General features: G+C 59.0%; 2 protein-coding genes across 4 annotated transcripts in view; both read right to left on the minus strand.

Moving 5' to 3' along the window:
- Window positions 1-8,679, minus strand: part of TUFM (Tu translation elongation factor, mitochondrial) — a 32,655-nt gene extending 23,976 nt beyond the window's left edge. For 2 of the 3 annotated variants that reach the window (XM_065048046.1, XM_065048044.1), the window contains exons 1-4: window positions 8,399-8,679; window positions 5,895-5,926; window positions 4,960-5,086; window positions 1,920-2,086 (exon numbers count right to left, since the gene is read on the minus strand). In XM_065048046.1, coding sequence (XP_064904118.1) covers window positions 1,920-2,086; window positions 4,960-5,086; window positions 5,895-5,926; window positions 8,399-8,679 — 607 coding nt within the window. The remainder of the gene's footprint in view (window positions 1-1,919; window positions 2,087-4,959; window positions 5,087-5,894; window positions 5,927-8,398) is intronic. The other variant, XM_065048045.1, reaches the window with a different exon arrangement.
- Window positions 8,648-23,828, minus strand: THOC6 (THO complex subunit 6). The gene is made up of 12 exons (XM_065048047.1): window positions 23,490-23,828; window positions 20,353-20,417; window positions 19,701-19,804; window positions 17,942-17,975; window positions 17,696-17,748; window positions 17,520-17,591; window positions 16,780-16,882; window positions 14,288-14,337; window positions 13,663-13,725; window positions 13,469-13,579; window positions 11,056-11,181; window positions 8,648-9,255 (listed from the first exon to the last, which is right to left on the minus strand). Exons 1-12 carry the CDS (start codon window positions 23,642-23,644, stop codon window positions 9,172-9,174), a joined length of 1,020 nt encoding a protein of 339 aa, XP_064904119.1. The 5' UTR covers window positions 23,645-23,828; the 3' UTR covers window positions 8,648-9,171.
- Window positions 23,829-23,956: the final 128 nt, after the last annotated feature.

The following is a 23,956-nucleotide window of genomic DNA, read 5'->3' on the forward strand; positions in this document are numbered from 1 at the left end:
CAGCCCAAAATCAGCCAAAATCAGCCAAAATCAGCCAAAATCAGCCCAAATCAGCCAAAATCAGCCCAAATCGCCCCAAAATCGCCCCAAAATCAGCCAAAATAGCCCAAAATCAGCCCAAATCAGCCCAAAATCAGTCAAAATCAGCCAAAATCAGCCCAAAATCAGCCAAAATCGTCAAGAATCACCCCAAAATCAGCCCAAAATCATCCAAAAATCACCCCAAATCACCCCAAAATCAGCCAAAATCACCCAAATTTGCCCCAAAATCATCAAAATCACCCCAAAATCAGCCAAAAATCATCAAAAACCACCCAAAATCATCCAAAATCACCCAAAAATCACCCAGAATCACCCAGAAATCATCCAAAACCACCCCAAAATCACCCATTTCCACCCCAAAATATCCCAAAATCAACCAGAATCAGCCCAGAACACCCAAAACCACCCAAATCCACCCAAATCCACCCAAATCCAGCCCAAAGACCCAAAATCAGCCAAATTCACCCCAAATCGCTCTGGGGTACGTTTGACGATGATGCATTTTGGGGTGAATTTGGCCAATTTTGGGCCGTTTCTCACCTTGACGTAGTCGGCACCGCCCACTCACTCACTGTGCGTATCGGGCTCAATTTTGGGGTGAATTTGGCCAATTTTGGGGGCGTTTTGGGGCCGTTTCTCACCTTGACGTAGTCGGCACAGCCCGATCCATTTCTGGTTGCATCACGGTCATTTTTGGGTGGATTTTGGCCGTTTTTGGGCCATTTTGGGTATCTACACACGGCTGACGCGACCCTCTCCATTTCTGGTCGTATAACGGTCATTTTTGGGCGGATTTTGGCCGTTTTTGGGCCGTTTCGCGCACCTTGACACCCCCCTCCCCATTTCTGGCCGTAAAACGGTCATTTTTGGTTGGATTTTGTCCGTTTTTGGGCTGTTTTCGGTACCTTGACGTAGTCGGCGTGCCCGGGGCAGTCAGTGTGGGCGTAGTGGTGGATTTGGGGGTAAATTTGGGTCATTTTTGGGGTGAATTTGGCCAATTTGGGGCCGTTTCTCACCTTGACGTAGTCGGCACCGCCCACTCACTCACTGTGTCTATAACGGTCATTTTTGGGGTGAATTTGGCCAATTTTGGGGGCGTTTTGGGGCCGTTTCTCACCTTGACGTAGTCGGCACAGCCTGATCCATTTCTGGTTGCATCACGGTCATTTTTGGGTGGATTTTGGCCGTTTTTGGGCCATTTTGGGTACCTTGACATGGCTGACACCACCCTCTCCATTTCTGGGCGTATAACGGTCATTTTTGGTCGGATTTTGGCCGTTTTTGGGCGGTTTTGGGTACCTTGACGTAGTCGGCGTGCCTGGGGCAGTCGGTGTGTGCGTAATGGTGGATTTGGGGGTAAATTTGGGTCATTTTTGGGGCGAATTTGGCCAATTTTGGGCCGTTTCTCACCTTGACGTAGTCGGCACCGCCCACTCACTCACTGTGTGTATCGGGCTCAATTTTGGGGTGAATTTGGCCAATTTTGGGGGCGTTTTGGGGCCGTTTCTCACCTTGATGTAGTCGGCACCGCCCACTCACTCACTGTGTCTATAACGGTCATTTTTGGGGTGAATTTGGCCAATTTTGGGCGTGTTTTGGGGCCGTTTCTCACCTTGACGTAGTCGGCACCGCCCGATCCATTTCTGGTCATATAACGGTCATTTTTGGGGTGAATTTAACCATTTTTGGGCCGTTTCGCATACCTTGACACGGCTGACACGACCCCATCCATTTCTACGTGTATAACGGTCATTTTTGGTCGGATTTTGGCCGTTTTTGGGCCGTTTCGCGCACCTTGACACCCCCCTCCCCATTTTCGTTCGTAAAACGGTCATTTTTGGTCGGATTTTGTCCGTTTTTGGGCTGTTTTCGGGTACCTTGACGTAGTCGGCGTGCCCGGGGCAGTCGGTGTGGGCGTAGTGCCGGTTGGGGGTGCTGTACTCCACGTGCGCCGCGTTGATGGTGATGCCGCGTTTCCGCTCCTCGGGGGCGCTGTCGATCTCCTCGTACGCGCGGAACCGCGCGCCGCCCGACGCCGACAGATCTGACCAAAAACGGCCGAAATCGGCCCAAAATCAGCCCCAAAATCAGCCCAAAGGGACCTGGAACTGTGTGACCCCCGACGCTGACAGGACTGGCCCAAAAACGGCCGAAATCGGCCCAAAATCAGCCCCAAAATCAGCCCAAAGGGAACCGGAACCACGTGCCCCCCGACGCCGACAGATCTGACCCGAAAACGGCCGAAATCGGCCCAAAATCAGCCCCAAAACCACCCAAAATGCACCCGGAACTGTGCGACCCCCGACGCCGACAGATCTGACCCAAAAACGGCCGAAAACGGCCCAAAATCAGCCCCAAAATCAGCCCAAAACGCACCCAGAACTGTGCGACCCCCGACGCTGACAGGACTGGCCCAAAAACGGCCGAAATCGGCCCAAAATCAGCCCCAAAATCACCCAAAATGCACCCGGAACTGTGCGACCCCCGACGCTGACAGATCTGACCCAAAAATGGCCGAAATCGGCCCAAAATCAGCCCAAAACCAGCCAGAAATCACCCTGAAATTACCCCAAAAATCGCCTCCAAAATCACCCCGAAATCACCCGGAAATCACATCAAAATCACCCCAAAAATCACCCCGAAATCACCCCCAAAATCGCCCCAAAAATCAACCCAAAATCACCTCAAAATCTCCCAAAAGTCACCCAAAAATTACCCCAAAACCAGCCAGAAATCAGCCCAAAAATCGCCCTGAAAATCCCTCCATAAATCACCCAAAAACCGTCCCCAAAATCACCCCAAAATCAGCCCAAAACCACTCAAATCAGCCCAAAATGCACCCAAAGGGACCCGGAACCGCGCGCCGCCCGACGCCGACAGATCTGACCCGAAAACGGCCGAAATTGGCCCAAAATCAGCCCCAAAACCACCCAAAATGCACCCGGAACTGTGTGACCCCCGACGCTGACAGGACTGGCCCAAAAACGGCCGAAATCGGCCCAAAATCAGCCCCAAAATCACCCAAAAATTACCCCAAAACCAGCCAGAAATCACCCTGAAATTACCCCAAAAATCGCCCCCAAAATCACCCCGAAATCACCCAAAAAATCGCCTCAAAATCTCCCAGAAATTACCCAAAAATCACCCCGAAATCACCCAAAAAATCAACCTGAAATCACCCGGAAATCACCCCAAAATCACATCAAAATCACCCCAGAAATCACCCCAAAATCACCCAAAAAATCGCCTCAAAATCTCCCAGAAATTACCCAAAAATCACCCCGAAATCAGCCCAAAAATCACCCAAAATGCACCCAAAGGGACCCGGAACCGCGCGACCCCCGACGCTGACAGGACTGACCCATTTTTGCCCATTTTCACCCCATTTTCCCCCATCTGCTCCCAGCAGGGTCGGGGTCCCGTTCCCAGCCCCGTTTTTGCCCATTTTCACCCGTTTTCACCCATTTTCGCCCCATTTCCCACATCCCATTATGGCGCCATCAAGGCCCCATTCCCACCTTCCCCTCCCCCATTTTTGTCCATTTTCACCCATTTTCGCCCCATTTTCCCCCATCCGCTCCCAGCACCATCAGGGTCCCATTCCCAGCCCCATTTTTGCCCATTTTTACCCATTTTTTGCCCGTTTTCGGCCTGTTTTTGCCTGTTTTTACCCATTTTTTGCCCGTTTTTGCCCATTTTTACCCATTTTTTGCCCGTTTTTGCCCGTTTTTACCCATTTTTCACCCGTTTTGGCCCCGTTTCTCCCACTTGCTGATGGCGGTGGTCGGGGCCCCGTTCCCAGCCCCGTTTTGGCCCATTTTGGCCCATTTTCGGGCCATTTTCGGCCCGTTTTTGCCCATTTTTTGCCCGTTTTTCCCCGTTTTTTGCCCGTTTTTGCCCATTTTTTGCCTGTTTTCGCCTGTTTTTCCCCTTTTTTGCCCGTTTTGGCCCGTTTTGCTCACACTTGCTGATGGTGGCGGTCGGGGTCCCATTCCCAGCCCCATTTTTGCCCGTTTTCAGCCTGTTTTTGCCCGTTTTTGACCGTTTTTGACCATTTTCGGCCCATTTTTGCCCATTTTTCACCCGTTTTGCCTGTTGTGCTCACACTTGGTGATGGCGGCGGTCGGGGCCCCGTTCCCAGCCCCATTTTTGCCCACTTTTTGTCCATTTTTGCCCATTTTTGCCCGTTTTCGGCCCGTTTTTGCCCGTTTTTGCCCATTTTTTCCCCGTTTTTCCCCGTTTTTGCCCGTTTTTGCCCGTTTTTCGCCCGTTTTTGCCTGTTGTGCTCACACTTGGTGATGGCGGCGGTTGGGGCCCCATTCCCAGCCCCATTTTTTGCCCGTTTTCGGCCCGTTTTCGCCCATTTTTGACTGTTTTTGCCCATTTTTCCCCGTTTTTGCCCATTTTTCGCCCGTTTTTGCCCGTTTTTCACCCGTTTTGGCCCTGTTGTGCTCACACTTGGTGATGGTGGCGGTTGGGGCCCCGTTCCCAGCCCCATTTTTGCCCACTTTTTGCCCATTTTTGCCCGTTTTTGCCCATTTTTTGCCCGTTTTTGCCCGTTTTTGCCCATTTTTTGCCCGTTTTTGCCCGGTTTTGCCCATTTTTGCCCATTTTTGCCCATTTTTTGCCCGTTTTTGCCTGTTTTTCCCCGTTTTCGCCCGTTTTTGCCCGTTTTTTGCCCATTTTCGCCCGTTTTTCCCCGTTTTTGCCCGTTTTTGCCCGTTTTTCACCCATTTTTGCCCGTTTTGCTCACACTTGGTGATGGTGGCGGTCGGGGCCCCGTTCCCAGCCCCATTTTTGCCCACTTTTTGCCCATTTTTGCCCATTTTTGCCCGTTTTTGCCCGTTTTTGCCCATTTTTTCCCCGTTTTTGCCCGTTTTCGCCCGTTTTTCACCCATTTTTGCCGGTTGTGCTCACACTTGGTGATGGCGGCGGTCAGCGTGGTTTTCCCGTGGTCCACGTGCCCGATCGTCCCCACGTTCACGTGCGGTTTGTCCCGAACAAACGTCCGTTTGTCCTCGGCCGCCGCGCGACGGGGGGGGAGCTGGACAGACGGACAATGGGACGACAATGGGACAACAATGGGACAATGGGACAATGGGACAACAATGGGACAATGGGGACAACAATGGGACAATGGGACAAGGGGACAATGGGACAACAATGGGACGACAATGGGGACAATGGGACAATGGGACAATGGGACAATGGGACAATGGGGACAACAATGGGACAATGGGGACAATGGGACAATGGGGACAACAATGGGACAACAATGGGACAACAATGGGACGACAATGGGACAATGGGGACAATGGGACAATGAGGACAACAATGGGACAACAATGGGACAACAATGGGACAACAATGGGGACAATGGGACAATGGGACAATGGGACAATGGGACAACGTGGGGACACGGGTGTTTTGGGGTGTTTCAGGGTGTTTTCAGGGTGGTTTTGGGGTGTTTTTGGGTGTTTCAGGGTGTTTCGGGTGTTTTCGGGGTGTTTTTGGGGTGTTTCGGGGTGTTTTTGGGGTGTTTCGGGGTGTTTTCGGGGTGTTTTGGGGTGTTTTCGGGGTGTTTCGGGGTGGTTTTGGGGTGTTTTTGGGTGTTTCAGGGTGTTTTTGGGTGTTTCAGGGTGTTTTCAGGGTGTTCCAGGGTGTTTTCAGGTGTTTTTGGGTGTTTCAGGGTGTTTTTGGGTGTTTTTGGGCTGTTTTCGGGTGTTTCGGGGTGTGTTTGGGGTGTGTTTGGGGTGTTTTCGGGTGTTTTTGGGCTGTTTTTGGGTGTTTCGGGGTGTTTCAGGGTGTTTTCGGGTGTTTTTGGGCTGTTTTCGGGTGTTTCGGGTACTCACCGCGCTCAGGGCTCCCCAGCGGCTGCAAAGGGCTGGAGGGGGAGGGGCAGAGAAAAGGGGGTCAGGGGGGCCCGGACGCCTGGGTCCCCGGGCGGGGGGGGGAGAGGGGGCGGGGCCTCTGAAGGGGTTTGGGGTCCCTATGGGGGTTCTAGAGGGTTCTAAGGGGGTTTTGGGGTCCCAAAGTGGGATTTTGGGGGGTCCTAAGGGGGTTTTGGGGTCCCTAAGGGGCTTCTAGAAGGTTCTAAGGGGGTTCTGGGGACTCCCAAAGGGGGTTTTGGGGTCCCCAAGTGGGATTTTGGGGGTTCTAAGGGATTTTGGGGGTTCTGGGGGGTCCTATGGGGGATTTTGGGGGTTCTAAGGGGGTTTTGGGGTCCCATAGAGGTTTCCTAAGGGGGTTTTGGGGGGTCTGGGGTCCCTATGGGGGTTCTAGAGGGTTCTAAGGGGGTTTTGGGGTCCCAAAGTGGGATTTTGGGGGTCCTATGGGGGGTTTTGGGGGTTCTAAGGGTGATTTGGGGGTCCCAAAGGGGGTTCTATGGGTTCTCAAAGGGATTTTGGGGTCCAAAGGGGGATTTGGGGGGTTCAAAGGGGGGTTCTGGGTCCCTATGGGGGTTCTAGAGGGTTCTAAGGGGGTTTTGGGGTCCCAAAGGGGGTTCTAAGGGGTCTCAAAGGGGTTTTTGGGGTCCCAAATGGGGATTTTGAGGCTTTCTAAGGGGGTTTTGGGGGGTCTGGGGGGTCCTATGGGGGATTTTGGGGGATCCTAAGGGGGTCTGGGGTCTCCATGGGGGTTCTAGAGGGTTCTAAGGGGGATTTTGGGGTCCACAAGTGGGATTTTGGGGGTTCTAAGGGGGTTTTGGGGTCCCACAGAGGTTTCCTAAGGGGATTTTGGGGGGTCTGGGGTCCCTATGGGGGTTCTAGAGGGTTCTAAGGGGGTTTTGGGGGGTCCTAAGGGGGTTTTGGGGTCCCTATGGGGGTTCTAGAAGGTTCTAAGGGGGTTCTGGGGACTCCCAAAGGGGGTTTTGGGGTCCCCAAGTGAGATTTTGGGGGTTCTAAGAGGGATTTGGGGGTTCTAAGGGGGATTTTGGGGGTTCTGGAGGGTCCTATGGGGGATTTTGGGGGTTCTAAGGGGGTTTTGGGGTCCATAGAGGTTTCCTAAGGGGGTTTTGGGGGGTCTGGGGTCCCTATGGGGGTTCTAGAGGGTTCTAAGGGGGTTTTGGGGTCCCAAAGGGGGATTTTGGGGGTCCTAAGGGGGTTTTGGGGGTTCTAAGGGGGATTTGGGGGTCCCAAAGGGGGTTCTATGGGGTCTCAAAGGGATTTTGGGGTCCAAAGGGGGATTTGGGGGGTTCAAAGGGGGGTTCTGGGTCCCAAAGGGGTTCTAGAAGGTTCTAAGGGGGTTTTGGGGTCCCAAAGGGGTTCTAAGGGGTCTCAAAGGGGTTTTTGGGGTCCCAAATGGGGATTTTGAGGGTTTCTAAGGGGGTTTTGGGGGGTCTGGGGGTCCTATGGGGGATTTTGGGGGATCCTAAGGGGGTTTTGGGGTCCCTATGGGGGTTCTAGAGGGTTCTAAGGGGGATTTTGGGGTCCACAAGTGGGATTTTGGGGTTCTAAGGGGGTTTTGGGGTCCCACAGAGGTTTCCTAAGGGGGTTTTGGGGGTTCTGGGGTCACTAAGGGGGTTCTAGAGGGTTCCAAGGGGGTTTTGGGGGTCCTAAGGGGGTTTTGGGGTCCCTAAGGGGCTTCTAGAAGGTTCTAAGGGGGTTCTGGGGACTCCCAAAGGGGGTTTTGGGGTCCCCAAGTGGGATTTTGGGGGTTCTAAGAGGGATTTGGGGGTTCTAAGGGGGATTTTGGGGGTTCTGGAGGGTCCTATGGGGGATTTTGGGGGTTCTAAGGGTGTTTTGGGGTCCCATAGAGGTTTCCTAAGGGGATTTTGGGGGGTTTGGGGTCCCTATGGGGGTTCTAGAGGGTTCTAAGGGGGATTTTGGGATCCCAAAGGGGGTTCTAAGGGGGTTTTGGGGGTTCTAAGGGGGTTTTGGGGTCCCCAAAGTGGGATTTTGGGGGTTCTAAGGGGGATTTTGGGGGTTCTGGGGGGTCCTATGGGGGATTTTGGGGGATCCTAAGGGGGGTTTGGGGTCCCAAAGGGGTTTTGGGGGTTCTAAGGGGGTTTTGGGGTCCCATAGAGGTTTCCTAAGGGGGTTTTGGGGGTTTTGGGGTCCCTAAGGGGCTTCTAGAAGGTTCTAAGGGGGTTCTGGGGACTCCCAAAGGGGGTTTGGGGGGTTCTAAGGGGGTTTTGGGGTCCCTAAGGGGGTTCTAGAGGGTTCTAAGGTGCTTTTGGGGGTCTCTGGGGGGGGTTTTGGGGTCCCCAAGGGGGTTTCTTGGGCCTCCCCCACGTGTTCCCCGGTGACCTTCACCCCCCGCCCCCCCCCCGCTCCCATTTCCCGCCACCCCCCCCATTTTCCCGCCACTTTCCCCCCCTTTTCCCGCCACCCCCCCCCCCTTTTCCCGCCATCCTCACCCCGCGCCGCTTCCCGCGCCCGCAGCGCCATGATGACCGCCCCGCCGGAAATCGCCTCGGCCGCCGCCGGAAGTGAAGTAAAGCGACGCTCCGCCCCCCCCCCCCCCCCCCCCAATTCCCAAGCGGCTCTGTGGTGGCGACCGCGCCGCTCTGCTCGCCCTTGGAGGACCGACTCTGTAGGCTCGGAGGACCGAGGAGTGGGGGGGGGGGAGGTTTGCGGCGCCGCGACAAACGGACGCGGGAGGGACGGACAGACGAACGGACGCTTTTATTGACCTCATAGAGACACCCCCCCCCACCCCCACCCAGAGGCCCCCGAGGGGGGCGTGGCCTCCGGGTTCGGCTCCGGGTGGGCGGAAAGAGCCGAAGGGGGCGGGAAACACCCGAGTGGTGCCGGAAATACCCGAGTGGCGCCGGAAATACCCGAGTGGGGGGGGAAGCACCCGAATGGCGCCGGAAACACCCGAATGGTGCCGGAAACGCCCGAGTGGGGGGGGGAAGGACCCGAGTGGTTCCGGAAACACCCGAGTGGTGCCGGAAACACCCGAATGGTGCCGGAAACACCCGAATGGTGCCGGAAACACCCGAAGCCGCTCGGAGCGGCCGGAAAGTCCCGAAGCGGCTCCGTCCCCCCCCGAGGGGCCGCGGGTGGAACTGGGGGGGGCTGTACTGGTCTATACTGGTCTATACTGGTCTATACTGCTCTGTACTGGTCTGTACTGGTCTATACTGGTCTATACCGGTCTATACTGGTCTGTACTGGCCTATACTGGTCAGGCGAAGGCCAATGAGAACGCGCGGTAGCCCAGGTTGGTGAACACGTCGATCTTGGGGCTGTTTCCGGCCGCCGTCAGCACCTGGGGGCGGGGCCGGCTCAGGACACGCCCCCTCCGCGCGGCCCACGCCCACCCAAGGCTCCTCCCCCACTCCCCCGCCCCCGTCTTTAAGCCACAGCCATCCATGCTGTTTATCCCATCTGACTCCGCCCCTTTAGGCCCCACCCACCCCCCTTCAAGCCCCTCCCACCTCCAGGCTCTGTCCATTCACTCACTGGCCCCACCCCCGCGTCCCCACCCACCCCTCTGGCCCCACCCACCCCCATGTCCCCGCCCCCTGTGCTACCCCGGGCCCCGCCCTCCATGGCTCCAACCCCCCGAGGCCCCGCCTCTCTCACACCCCACCCCCCTGTGGCCCCACCCACCCCTCAGCCCCGCCCACCCTCAGCCCCCACCACACCCGTGGCTCCACCCACCCTTCGTGGCCCCACCCCCCCCCCAGACCCCACCACCCCCGTGGCTCCACCCACCCCTCAGCCCACGCCCATCAGGCCCCGCCCACCCCTGAGATCCCGCGGCCCCACCCACCCCCGAGACCTCCCCCATCCCTGTGGCCCCGCCCACCCCCGCGACCCCGCCCACCCCGAGACCCCGCCCACCTCGCGGACCCACCCACCCCGAGACCCCGCCCGCCCCACGGCCCCGCCCACCCCGAGACCCCGCCCACCCAGCGGCCTTGCCCACCCCCGCGACCCCGCCCACCCAAAGGCCCCGCCCACCTCGTGCCCCCGCCCACCCCGAGACCCCGCCCTCCTCGCGGCCCCTGCCCCTCCGAGGCCCCGCCCACCCCCGCGACCCCGCCCACCCCGAGACCCCGCCCACCCAGCGGTCCCACCCACCCCAAGACCCCGCCCAACCCCGAGACCCCCCCACCCCTGCGGCCTCGCCCACCCCCGAGACCCCGCCCACCCCGCGGCCCCGCCCACACCCCGAGATCCCACCCACCCCTCGTGGCCACGCCCACCCTGCGGCCCCGCCTGTCAGGCCCCTGCTCCCCCGCGGCCCCTCTCACCCCTCAGCCCCGTTCCCCCGCCCACCCCCGAGACCCCGCCCACCTCGCGGCCCCGCCCACCACGAGACCCCGCCCACCTCGCGGCCCCGCCCACCTCGCGGCCCCGCCCTCCCCGAGACCCCGCCCACCCAGCGGCCTTGCCCACCCCCGAGGCCCCGCCCACCCCCGCGGCCCCGCCCTCCCCGAGGCCCCGCCCACCCCAGCGGCCCCGCCCACCCCGAGACCCCGCCCACCCCGCGGCCACGCCCACCCCCGAGGCCCCGCCCACCCCTGTGGCCCCGCCCACCCAGCGGCCCCGCCCACCCCCGCGGCCACGCCCACCCCCGAGGCCCCGCCCACCCCTGTGGCCCCGCCCACCCCTGAGACCCCCGCCCACCTCGCGGCCCCACCCACCCCCGCGGCCCCGCCCACCCCCGCGGCCACGCCCACCCCGAGACCCCGCCCACCTCGCGGCCCCGCCCACCCCGAGACCCCGCCCACCTCGCGGCCCCGCCCTCCCCGAGACCCCGCCCACCCAGCGGCCTTGCCCACCCCCGCGACCCCGCCCACCCAGCGGCCCCGCCCACCCCGAGACCCTGCCCTCCTCACGGCCCCTGCCCCTCCGAGGCCCCGCCCACCCCCGCGACCCCGCCCACCCAGCGGCCCCGCCCACCCTGAGACCCCGCCCACCCCGCGACCCCGCCCACCCCCGAGACCCCGCCCACCCCCGAGACCCCCCCCACTCCTGTGGCCCCTGCCCCTCCAAGGCCCCGCCCACTCAGCGGCCCCTCCCACCCCCGAGGCCCCGCCCACCCCGCGGCCCCGCCCACCGTGTGCTGGTGGCGCCGCGCCAGAGCGAGGCTGCGCAGGGCGGGGGAGGAGACGGGCACGCGGCCGCGGGCGTCGCCGCTCAGGTGGAACTGGTGCAGGACGGGGCCCCGCCCCCCGGACACCACCTGCGGACGGACGGACCCACGGACGGGCTGGGGGGGACGGACGGACCCACGGGCTGGGGGGTGGGAACCGAACGGGGGGACTGGGAGGGACTGGGAGAGACCCTGAAATCAAACTGGGGACACTGGGGGAACCAGGAACTAAACTGGGGGAACTGGGAATCGAACTGGGGGGACTGGGAGGGACTGGGAGTTGAACTGGGGGAACCAGGAACCAAACTGGGGGAACTGGGAGGACTGGGAACTGAACTGGAGAGTCTGGGAACCAAACTGGGGGGACTGGGAATTGAACTGGGAGCACTTGGAACTGAACCAGGTGAACTGGGGGGACTGGGAACCAAACTGGGGGAACTGGGAGGGACTGGGAACTGAACTGGGTGAACTTGGAATTGAACTGGGGACACTGGGAGACACCCCGAGATCAAACTGGGGGAACTGGGGGAACTGGGAACTGAACTGGGTGAACTGGGAGGGACTGGGAACTGAACTGGGGACTCTGGGAAACACCCCGAGATCAAACTGGGGGCACTGGGAACCAAACTGGGTGAACTGGGAATTGAAGTGGGGACACTGGGAGAGACCCTGAAATCAAACTGGGGACACTGGGGGAACCAGGAACCAAACTGGGGGAACTGGGAGGGACTGGGAACTGAACTGGGGGAACTGGGAATTGAACTGGAGACTCTGCAAACCAAACTGGGGGGACTGGGAATCGAACTGGGGGGACTGGGGAGAACCAGGAACCAAAGTGGGGGAACTGGGAGGGACTGGGAACTGAACTGGGGGAACCAGGAACCAAACTGGGGACACTGGGAGACACCCCGAGATCAAACTGGGGGAACTGGGAACTGAACCAGGTGAACTGGGGGGACTGGGAACCAAACTGGGGACACTGGGAACTGAACTGGGAGCACTGGGAACTGAACCAGGTGAACTGGGGGGACTGGGAACCAAACTGGGGACACTGGGAATTGAACTGGGGACACTGGGAATTGAACTGGGGGAACCAGGAACCAAACTGGGGACACTGGGGGGACTGGGAACTGAACTGGAGACTCTGGGAACCAAACTGGGGACACTGGGAGACACCCCGAGATCAAACTGGGGGAACTGGGGGCACTGGGAACTGAACTGGGTGAACTGGGAATTGAACTGGGGACACTGGGAGAGACCCTGAAGTCAAACTGGGGACACTGGGAGGGACTGGGAACCAAACTGGGGGAACTGGGAACTAAACCAGGTGAACTGGGGGGACTGGGAACTGAACTGGGGACTCTGGGAGACACCCCGAGATCAAACTGGGCGAACTGGGGGAACTGGGAACTGAACCAGGTGAACTGGGGACATTGAGAACCAAACTGGGGGAACTGGGAAACACCCTGAGATCAAACTGGGGACACTGGGGGAACCAGGAACCAAACTGGGGGAACTGGGAATTGAACTGGGGGGACTGGGAGGGACTGGGAGTTGAACTGGGGGAACCAGGAACCAAACTGGGGGAACTGGGGGGACTGGGAACTGAACTGGAGAGTCTGGGAACCAAACTGGGGGGACTGGGAATTGAACTGGGGAACTGGGGGAACTGGGGGACACCCCGAGATCAAACTGGGGACACTGGGAACTGAACTGGGAGCACTTGGAACTGAACCAGGTGAACTGGGGGGACTGGGAACCAAACTGGGGGAACCAGGAACCAAACTGGGGACACTGGGAGACACCCCGAGATCAAACTGGGGGAACTGGGAACTGAACTGGGTGAACTGGGAGGGACTGGGAACTGAACTGGGGACTCTGGGAAACACCCGAGATCAAACTGGGGGCACTGGGAACCAAACTGGGGGGACTGGGAATCGAACTGGGGGAACCAGAAACCAAACTGGGGGGACTGGGAGACACCCCAAGATCAAACTGGAGACACTGGGGGAACTGGGAACTGAACTGGGGGAACTGGGGGACACCCTGAGATCAAACTGGGGGAACTGGGGGCACTGGGAACCAAACTGGGGAGACTGGGAATTGAACTGGGGACACTTGGAGAGACCCTGAAATCAAACTGGGGACACTGGAGGGACTGGGAACCAAACTGGGGGAACTGGGAACTAAACCAGGTGAACTGGGGGGACTGGGAACTGAACTGGGGACTCTGGGAACCAAACTGGGGGGACCGGGAGGGACTGGGAACCGAACCGCTCTGAACCAGTCTGAACTGGTCTGAACTGGTCTGAACTGGTCTGAACTGGTCTGAACCGGTCTGAACTGGTCTGAACTGGTCTGAACTGGTTTGACTCACCAGGTCCTGGTGGAAGAGCACGTGGTGCTGCGGGTGGGGGAGGGGAAAGACGGTGGTGGGGGTGACGGAGCGCAGGTGCCACAAGGTCAAGGCCGGGCCCCCCCCGCACACCTGGGGGGGTCACGGGGTCAGCGGGGTCACGGGGGACCCCGCCCCCCCCAACCCCCACCCTGGCCCCTCCCCCGCCCCCTCACCATCCAATCACCGTCGGTGGCCAAACAGCGAATCCACTTGCCCAGCTGGGGGCGGCTGCACTCCTGGTGGGGGGGGGGAAGAGGGGACCCAGGCGTCCGGGGGTGGACCCAGGAGTTCGGGAAAGTGGCAATGGGGGGGGGGGGGGGGGCGGAACCAAAGTTCAGGGTCGCGGGGGTTGGGGGGGGATGGGAAATGGTGCGTACCGAGGCGCCCCGGGGACCGGAAATCATGTGACAACGAGGCGAGTGGGGGGTGGCGGCGGAACCAAAGGTCAGGGTCGCGGGAGTTGGGGGGGGACCGGAAATGGTGCGTACCGAGGCGCCCCGGGGGACCGGAAGTGATGTGACAACGAGGCGAGTGCGGGCGGGGCAAAGGGCGGGAAAGGGGAGACGCGGCGTTTTGGGGCATTTTGGGCGTTTTTTGGTGCATTTTGGGGCAATTTGGGGCAATTTGGGGGGATTTGGGGTATATTTGATGAGTTTGAGGCGTTTTGAGGCGATTTTGGGGCGTTTTGAGGCGATTTTGGGGCGTTTTGGGGGATTTGGGGGCAATTTGGGGGGGTTTTTGGGGGGTTTTTGGGGGTGGGGGGGTGGATTTTGGGTGATTTGAGGGGATTTTGGGCACCTGGTACTTGTGAACCTCGATGACCTGGACCTGGGTCCCCGTGCGCAGATCTGGGGAGAAAAGCACACAAAATGACCCAAAACGGGCCCAAAATGACCCAAAATGGGCCCAAAATGACCCAAAATGGGCCAAAAATGACCCAAAATGGCCAAAAGGGACAAAACTGACCCCAAAAGGACAGAAAGTGACCCAAAAGTGACAGAAAATGACCCAAAATGACACAAAAATCACCCAGAAATGACCCAAAAATGACACAATAGTGACACAAAATGAACCAAAAGTGACAGAAAATGACCCAAAATGACCCAAAATGACCCAAAAATGACACAAGTGACACAAAACGAGCCAAAAGTGAGAGAAAATGACCCAAAAATCACCCAGAAATGACCCAAAAATGACCCAAAATGACCCAAAAATGACACAAGTGACACAAAATGAGCCAAAAGTGACAGAAAATGACCCAAAATGACCCAAAAGTGAGAGAAAATGACCCAAAAACCACCCAGAAATGACCCAAAAATGACCCAAAACGAGCCAAAAGTGACAGAAAATGACCCAAAAATCACCCAGAAATGACCCAAAATGACCCAAAATTGACATGGGGGGTGTGGGGGGAGGGGATCAGGGGGTGATTTGGGGCTGATTTTGGGGCGAAAAGGGGCGATTTTGGGTCCATTTCTCCCCCAGAATCACGGGGGTGGGGGAGGGGATTGGGATGATTTGGGGTGATTTTTGGGCTGATTTTGGGGCGAAAAGGGGCGATTTTGGGTCCATTTCTCCCCCAGAACCATGGGGATGGGGGAGGGGATTTGGGCTGATTTTGGGGCTGATTTTGGGGCAAAATGGGGCAATTTTGGGTCATTTCTCCCCCCAGCGCCGTGGGGGTGGGGGAGGGGATTGGGGGATGATTTGGGCTGATTTTGGGGCTGATTTTGGGGCAAAATGGGTCGATTTTGGGTCATTTCTCCCCCAGAACCTCAGGGGTGGGGGAGGGGATTGGGGATGATTTGGGGCTGATTTTGAGGCTGATTTTGGGGCGAAAAGGGGCGATTTTGGGTCCATTTCTCCCCCAGAACCATGGGGATGGGGGAGGGGATTTGGGCTGATTTTGGGGCTGATTTTGGGGCAAAATGGGGCAATTTTGGGTCATTTCTCCCCCCAGCGCCGTGGGGGTGGGGGAGGGGATTGGGGATGATTTGGGCTGATTTTGGGGCTGATTTTGGGGCAAAATGGGTCGATTTTGGGTCATTTCTCCCCCAGAACCTCAGGGGTGGGGGAGGGGATTGGGGATGATTTGGGGCTGATTTTGAGGCTGATTTTGGGGCGAAAAGGGGCGATTTTGGGTCCATTTCTCCCCCAGAACCATGGGGATGGGGGAGGGGATTTGGGCTGATTTTGGGGCTGATTTTGGGGCAAAATGGGGCAATTTTGGGTCATTTCTCCCCCCCAGCGCCGTGGGGGTGGGGGAGGGGATTGGGGGATGATTTGGGCTGATTTTGGGGCTGATTTTGGGGCAAAATGGGTCGATTTTGGGTCATTTCTCCCCAGAACCTCAGGGGTGGGGGAGGGGATTGGGGATGATTTGGGGCTGATTTTGAGGCTGATTTTGGGGCGAAAAGGGGCGATTTTGGGTCCATTTCTCCCCCAGAACCATGGGGATGGGGGAGGGATTTGGGCTGATTTTGGGGCTGATTTTGGGGCAAAATGGGGCAATTTTGGGTCATTTCTCCCCCCCAGCGCCGTGGGGGTGGGGGAGGGGATTGGGGGATGATTTGGGCTGATTTTGGGGCTGATTTTGGGGCAAAATGGGTCGATTTTGGTCATTTCTCCCCCAGAACCTCAGGGGTGGGGGAGGGGATTGGGGATGATTTGGGGCTGATTTTGAGGCTGATTTTGGGGCGAAAAGGGGCGATTTTGGGTCCATTTCTCCCCCAGAACCATGGGGATGGGGGAGGGATTTGGGCTGATTTTGGGGCTGATTTTGGGGCAAAATGGGGCAATTTTGGGTCATTTCTCCCCCCCAGCGCCGTGGGGGTGGGGGAGGGGATTGGGGGATGATTTGGGCTGATTTTGGGGCTGATTTTGGGGCAAAATGGGTCGATTTTGGGTCATTTCTCCCCCAGAACCTCAGGGTGGGGGAGGGGATTGGGGATGATTTGGGGCTGATTTTGAGGCTGATTTTGGGGCGAAAAGGGGCGATTTTGGGTCCATTTCTCCCCCAGAACCATGGGGATGGGGGAGGGGATTTGGGCTGATTTTGGGGCTGATTTTGGGGCAAAATGGGTCAATTTTGGGTCATTTCTCCCCAGAACCTCAGGGTGGGGGAGGGGATTGGGGGATGATTTGGGCTGGTTTTGGGGCTGATTTTGGGGCTGATTTTGGGGCGAAAAGGGCTGATTTTGGGTCCATTTCTCCGCCCAGCGCCGCGGGGGTGGGGGAGGGCCTGGGGCTGATTTTGGGGCGAATTGGGGGGGTTTTGGGCCATTTCTCACCCCAGAGGCGCACGGTCCCGTCCTCGCCCCCCGAGAGCAGCTGCGGCTGCGGGTCCCGCAGGGCCAGACAATGGACGACGTCCGTGTGTCCGTCCAGCGCCGCCTGCGGACGGACGGACAATGAGCCCATTGTCCCATTGTCCATTGTCCCCATTGTCCCATTGTCCCCATTGTCCCATTGTCCCATTGTCCCCATTGTCCCATTGTCCCCATTGTCCCATTGTCCCCATTGTCCCATTGTCCCATTGTCCCATTGTCCCCATTGTCCCATTGTCCCCATTGTCCCCATTGTCCCATTGTCCCATTGTCCCCATTGTCCCATTGTCCCCATTGTCCCATTGTCCCATTGTCCCATTGTCCCACTGTCCCATTGTCCCATTGTCCCCATTGTCCCATTGTCCCATTGTCCATTGTCCCATTGTCCCATTGTCCCATTGTCCCATTGTCCCCATTGTCCCATTGTCCCATTGTCCCATTGTCCCCATTGTCCCCATTGTCCCATTGTCCCCATTGTCCCATTGTCCCATTGTCCCCATTGTCCCATTGTCCCATTGTCCCATTGACCCCATTGTCCCATTGTCCCCATTGTCCCATTGTCCCATTGTCCCATTGTCCCATTGTCCCATTGTCCCATTTTTGTCCCATTGTCCCATTGTCCCATTGTCCCCATTGTCCCATTGTTGTCCCATTGTCCCATTGTCCCCATTGTCCCATTGTTGTCCCATTGTCCCCATTGTCACCGTGAAGGTTCCGCTCTCCAGATCCATCACCCAAATGGTCCCGTCGCCCCCGGCCAGAAACAGAGAGTGATCCTGGGGTCACACAGGGGTCAAAGGTCACCCAGGGGTCAGGGGGTCACATGGGGGTCAGCCAGGGGTCAGAGGTCAGCCAGGGGTCAGGGGTCACACGCCCTCACCCGCGTGTTCAGCTCCAGGCTGGTGATCTCGGGAACCTCCAGAGTGTTCCTGGGGAAACCGGGGACCCAGGAGTACCCCAAGGGACCCAGGAGTACCCCCAGGGACCCAGGTGTCCGGGAGGGGACCCAAGAGTTCGGGAGGGACCCAGGAGTTCAGGGGGGACCCAGGAGTACCCCAAGGGACCCAGGAGTTCGGGAGGGACCCAGGAGTACCCCAAGGGACCCAGGAGTTCGGGTGCTCACCTGCAGGCGGCCGACGGGTCCAGACCTCCCGACAGCCCTGGGTGGGGGGAGGGGGGAAAAGGGGGATGAGGGGGGTCTGGGTGGGGACCCAGGCGTCCGGGAGGGACCCAGGAGTTCGGGAGGGACCCAGGAGGTCAGGAGGGGACCCAGGAGTTCGGGAGGGACCCAGGAGTTCGGGAGGGACCCAGGAGGTCAGGAGGGGACCCAGGAGTTCGGGAAGGGACCCAGGAGTTCAGGAAGGGACCCAGGAGTTCGGGAAGGGACCCAGGAGTTCGGGAAGGGACCCAGGAGTTCAGGAAGGGACCCAGGCGTCCGGGAGGGACCCAGGAGTTCGGGAGGGACCCAGGAGTTCAGGAAGGGACCCAGGAGTTCGGGAAGGGACCCAGGAGTTCAGGAAGGGACCCAGGAGTTCGGGAGGGACCAGGAGTTCGGGAAGGGACCCAGGAGTTCAGGAAGGGACCCAGGAGTTCGGGAGGGACCCAGGAGTTCGGAGGGACCCAGGAGTTCAGGAGGGACCCAGGAGTTCGGGAAGGGACCCAGGAGTTCAGGAGGGACCCAGGAGTTCAGGAGGGACCCAGGAGTTCGGGAGGGACCCAGGAGTTCGGGAGGGACCCAGGAGTTCGGGAGGGACCCAGGAGTTCGGGAGGGACCCAGGAGTTCGGGATGGACCCAGGCATCGGGAGGGGACCCAGGAGTTCAGGAGGGACCCAGGAGTTCGGGAGGGACCCAGGAGTTCGGGAAGGGACCCAGTGAGTTCAGGAGGGGACCCAGGAGTTCGGGAAGGGACCCAGGAGTTCGGGAAGGACCCAGGAGTTCAGGAAGGGACCCAGGAGTTCAGGAGGACCCAGGAGTTCGGAGGGACCCAGGAGTTCAGGAAGGACCCAGGAGTTCGGGAGGGACCCAGGAGTTCGGGAGGGACCCAGGAGTTCGGGAGGGACCCAGGAGTTCGGGAGGGACCCAGGAGTTCAGGGAGGACCCAGGAGTTCAGGAGGGACCCAGGAGTTCGGGATGGACCCAGGAGTTCAGGAGGGACCCAGGAGTTCGGGAGGGACCCAGGAGTTCGGGAGGGACCCAGGAGTTCGGGAGGGACCCAGGAGTTCGGGAGGGACCCAGGAGTTCAGGAGGGACCCAGGAGTTCGGAGGGACCCAGGAGTTCAGGAGGGACCCAGGAGTTCAGGAGGGGACCCAGGAGTTCGGGAGGGACCCAGGAGTTCAGGAGGGACCCAGGAGTTCCAGGAGGGACCCAGGAGTTCGGGAGGGACCCAGGAGTTCAGGAGGGACCCAGGAGTTCGGGATGGACCCAGGAGTTCAGGAGGGACCCAGGAGTTCGGGAGGGACCCAGGAGTTCGGGAGGGACCCAGGAGTTCGGGAGGGACCCAGGAGTTCAGGGGGGACCCAGGAGTTCAGGAGGGACCCAGGAGTTCAGGAGGGACCCAGGAGTTCAGGAGGGACCCAGGAGTTCGGAGGGACCCAGGAGTTCAGGAAGGGACCCAGGAGTTCAGGAGGGGACCCAGGAGTTCGGGAAGGGGACCCAGGAGTTCAGGAAGGGACCCAGGAGTTCAGGAGGGGACCCAGGAGTTCAGGAAGGGACCCAGGAGTTCAGGAGGGGACCCAGGAGTTCGGGAAGGGACCCAGGAGTTCAGGAGGGGTCCCAGGAGTTCGGAGGGACCCAGGAGTTCAGGAGGGGACCCAGGAGTTCGGGAGGGACCCAGGAGTTCGGGAGGGACCCAGGCGTCCGGGGGGACCCCGGCGTCCGGCTGACCTTGCGTCCCAGCTCGCTCCAGCTCCAGCCCTTGCACTCCCCGTCGCTGGCGCTCAGCAGCAGCCGCTCCGTGCCCAGCAGCGCGTACACGGGCCCCGCGTGCGCTGCGAGGGGCGGGCTTAGCGGGGGCGGGGCTTGGGGGGGCGGGGCTTGGGGGGCGGGGCTTGGGGGGGCGAGGTTTGCGGGGGCGGGGTCTCGGGGGGTTGGGCCTAAAGGGGCTGGGTGGGGGCTGGAGGGCAGTGGGAGGGAGTAAAGGAGCATGGGAGGAGCTCAAGGGGCGGGCTTAGGGGGCGGGGTCTAAGGGGGCGGGGCTTGGGGTGGCTCAGGGGGCGGGGCTTGGGGGGCGGGGTCTCAGGGGGCCGGGCCTAAAGGGGCTGGGTGGGGGCTGGAGGGCAGTGGGAGGGAGTAAAGGAGCATGGGAGGAGCTCAAGGGGCGGGGCCTAATGGGGTGGGGTCTAAATGGGCGGGGCTTAGGGGGCAGGGCCTCTGGGGCGGGGACTGAGGGGGGCGGGGACTGAGTGGGGCGGGACCTAAGGGGGGCAGTGGGAGGTGGCAAAGCGTCATGGGAGGGGCTCAAGGGGGCGTGGCCTAAGGGGGCGTGGCCTAAGGGGCGTGGCCCAATTGGGCGTGGCCTAAAGGGGGCGGGGCTCACCCTGGAAGAGGCCGAGCGGGCGCTTGTTCTCCTCCTTGGCGTCGGCGCTCAGGGCGGCCGAGAGGCTGCGGGGACGGGAGCTGGGTTAGACCGGGCTTAACCGGGTTAGACCGGGCTTAACTGGGTTAGACCAGGCTTAACCGGGTTAGACCGGGCTTAACCGGGTTAGACCGGGCTTAACTGGGTTAGACCGGGCTTAACGGGTTAGACCAGGCTTAACTGGGTTAGACTGGGCTTAACTGGGTTAGACGGGCTTAACTGGGTTAGACCGGGCTTAACCGGGTTAGACCGGGCTTAACTGGGTTAGACTGGGCTTAACTGGGTTAGACGGGCTTAACCGGGTTAGACCGGGCTTAACTGGGTTAGACCGGGCTTAACCGGGTTAGACCAGGCTTAACTGGGTTAGACTGGCTTAACTGGGTTAGACGGGCTTAACTGGGTTAGACCGGGCTTAACTGGGTTAGACCGGGCTTAACCGGGTTAGACTGGGCTTAACTGGGTTAGACTGGGCTTAACTGGGTTAGACGGGCTTAACTGGGTTAGACCGGCTTAACCGGGTTAGACCGGGCTTAACCGGGTTAGACGGGCTTAACTGGGTTAGACGGGCTTAACTGGGTTAGACCGGGCTTAACTGGGTTAGACCGGGCTTAACCGGGTTAGACCGGGCTTAACTGGGTTAGACCAGGCTTAACCGGGTTAGACCGGGCTTAACCGGGTTAGACCGGGCTTAACTGGGTTAGACCGGCTTAACCGGGTTAGACCAGGCTTAACTGGGTTAGACTGGGCTTAACTGGGTTAGACGGGCTTAACTGGGTTAGACCGGGCTTAACCGGGTTAGACCGGGCTTAACCGGGTTAGACCAGGCTTAACTGGGTAGACTGGGCTTAACTGGGTTAGACGGGCTTAACTGGGTTAGACCGGGCTTAACTGGTTAGACCGGGCTTAACCGGGTTAGACTGGGCTTAACTGGGTTAGACTGGGCTTAACTGGGTTAGACGGGCTTAACTGGGTTAGACCGGGCTTAACCGGGTTAGACCGGGCTTAACCGGGTTAGACGGGCTTAACTGGGTTAGACGGGCTTAACTGGGTTAGACCGGGCTTAACTGGGTTAGACCGGGCTTAACCGGGTTAGACCGGGCTTAACTGGGTTAGACTGGGCTTAACTGGGTTAGACCAGGCTTAACTGGGTTAGACCGGGCTTAACTGGGTTAGACTGGGCTTAACTGGGTTAGACCGGGCTTAACTGGGTTAGACTGGGCTTAACTGGGTTAGACCGGGCTTAACTGGGTTAGACGGGCTTAACTGGGTTAGACCGGGCTTAACTGGGTTAGACCGGGCTTAACTGGGTTAGACGGCTTAACTGGGTTAGACCAGGCTTAACTGGGTTAGACCGGGCTTAACTGGGTTAGACGGGCTTAACTGGGTTAGACCGGGCTTAACTGGGTTAGACTGGGTTTAACTGGGTTAGACTGGGCTTAACTGGGTTAGACCGGGCTTAACCGGGTTAGACTCGGCTTAACCGGGTTAGACTGGGCTTAACTGGGTTAGACTGGCTTAACTGGGTTAGACCGGGCTAAACTGGGGTAAACTGCCCTTAACTGGCTTCACTGGGCTAGACTGGGTTAACTGGGGTAGACTGGGCTTAACTGAGCTAGACTGGGCTTAACTGGGTTAGACTGGGGTAAAGAGGGGTAGACTGGCCTTAACTGGGCTTAACTAGGTTAGACTGGGTTAGACTGGGGCAACTGGGTTAGACTGGCTTAACTGGGCTAGACTGGGTTAGACTGGGTTAGACTGGGATAAACTGGGTTAGACTGGGTTAAGTGGGCTAGACTGGGTTAGACTGGGTTAGACTGGGTTAGACTGGATTAGACTGGGTTAGACTGGGTTAGACTGGGTTAGACTGGGTTAAACTGGGTAGACTGGGTTAGACTGGGTTAAACTGGGTTAGACTGGGTTACCTGGGTTAACTGGGTTAAACTGGGTTAACTGGGTTACCTGGGTTAACGGGTTAGACTGGGTTGGGTTAGACTGGGTTAATGGGTTAAACCGGGTTCCCTGGGTGAGGCTGAGAGGCTGCGGGGAATGGGAACCACGTTGGTCCCGCCCCCCGGGGTCACCACGAGACTTATCGATCAGTATTGATCAGTTATCGATCGGTTATCGATCAGTTATTGATCAGTTATCGATCAGTTATTGATCAGTTATTGATCAGTTATCGATCGGTTAACGATCGGTTATCGGTACCTGAACACGGCGATCCCCCTGCACTTGTTCCCAGGACACTTATTGATCAGTTATTGATCGGTTATCGATCGGTTCTGGTACCTGAACACGGCGACCTCGCTGTAGTTGTTCCCAGGGTTGTTCCCAGGACACTTATCAATGGGTTATCGATTGGTTATCGATCAGTTATCGGTACCTGAACACGGCCACCTCGCCGTAGTTGTTCCAGGACAGTTATAGGGTGGTTATCGATCAGTTATTGATCAGTTATCGATGGGTTATTGATCAGTTATCGGTACCTGAACACGGCCACCTCCCCGTAGTTGTTCCAGGACGGTTATGGGGTGGTTATCGATCAGTTATCGATGGGTTATTGATCAGTTATCGATGGGTTATCGATGGGTTATCGATCGTTATCGGTACCTGAACACGGCCACCTCCCCGTAGTTGTTCCAGGACGGTTATGGGGTGGTTATCGATCAGTTATTGATCAGTTATCGATGGGTTATTGATCAGTTATCGATGGGTTATCGATGGGTTATCGATGGGTTATCGATGAGTTATTGATCAGTTATCGGTACCTGAACACGGCCACCTCCCCGTAGTTGTTCCAGGACGGTTATGGGGCGGTTATCGATGGGTTATCGATGGGTTATCGATGGGTTATCGATCGTTATCGGTACCTGAACACGGCCACCTCCCCGTAGTTGTTCCAGGACGGTTATGGGGTGGTTATTGATCAGTTATCGATGGGTTATCGATGGGTTATCGATGGGTTATCGGTACCTGAACACGGCCACCTCCCCGTAGTTGTTCCAGGACAGTTATAGGGTGGTTATTGATGGGTTATCGATGGGTTATTGATGGGTTATCGATCAGTTATCGATGGGTTATCGATCAGTTATCGGTACCTGAACACGGCCACCTCCCCGTAGTTGTTTCCCGCCGCCAGGTCCCGCCCGCCCGGCGCCGCCGCCTGCGCGAGCACCGTCATGTGCAGCAGCTGCCGCGCGCGCCGCACGCCGCCCGGTAACGGCAACGGCAGCGGGGACAGCGCCTCCGACATCGCGGCGCGCTGCTGACGTCACCGCCGCGACACCGACACGTCACAGCGCTCCGCGACAGCGACGCGGCACCGCGGGGAGACACACACGCGGTCAGCGCGGCGCGCCTGCTGACGTCACCGCCGCGACAGCGATACGTCACACCGCCGCGACAACCGACAGGGCACCGCGGCGCGCCTGCTGACGTCACCGCGGCGCGACACCGACACCTCACCGCGCCGCCTCACCGACACGGCACCGCGGCGCGCCTGCTGACGTCACCGCGGCGCGACACTCGACACCCCCCCCCCACCCCTTCACCGCAAGGGACGCTA

This window comes from Columba livia, unplaced genomic scaffold (assembly GCF_036013475.1).
Source record: "Columba livia isolate bColLiv1 breed racing homer unplaced genomic scaffold, bColLiv1.pat.W.v2 Scaffold_1934, whole genome shotgun sequence".
In the NCBI taxonomy this organism is placed as follows: Eukaryota; Metazoa; Chordata; class Aves; order Columbiformes; family Columbidae; genus Columba; species Columba livia.

Bases quoted from the DNA above. Each gene is read 5' to 3' on its own strand.
- THOC6 (XM_065048047.1), bottom strand. From the start codon at position 23,644: ATGTCGGAGGCGCTGTCCCCGCTGCCGTTGCCGTTACCGGGCGGCGTG. The intron at 17,749-17,941 runs CAGGTGAGCACC...TCCCCGGTTTCC, and splicing joins CTGGACCCGTCGGCCGCCTG to CCAGGAACACTCTGGAGGTT. The intron at 9,256-11,055 runs GTGGGCGGGGCC...CCCCGCCCCCAG, and splicing joins CGCGGCGCCACCAGCACACG to GTGCTGACGGCGGCCGGAAA.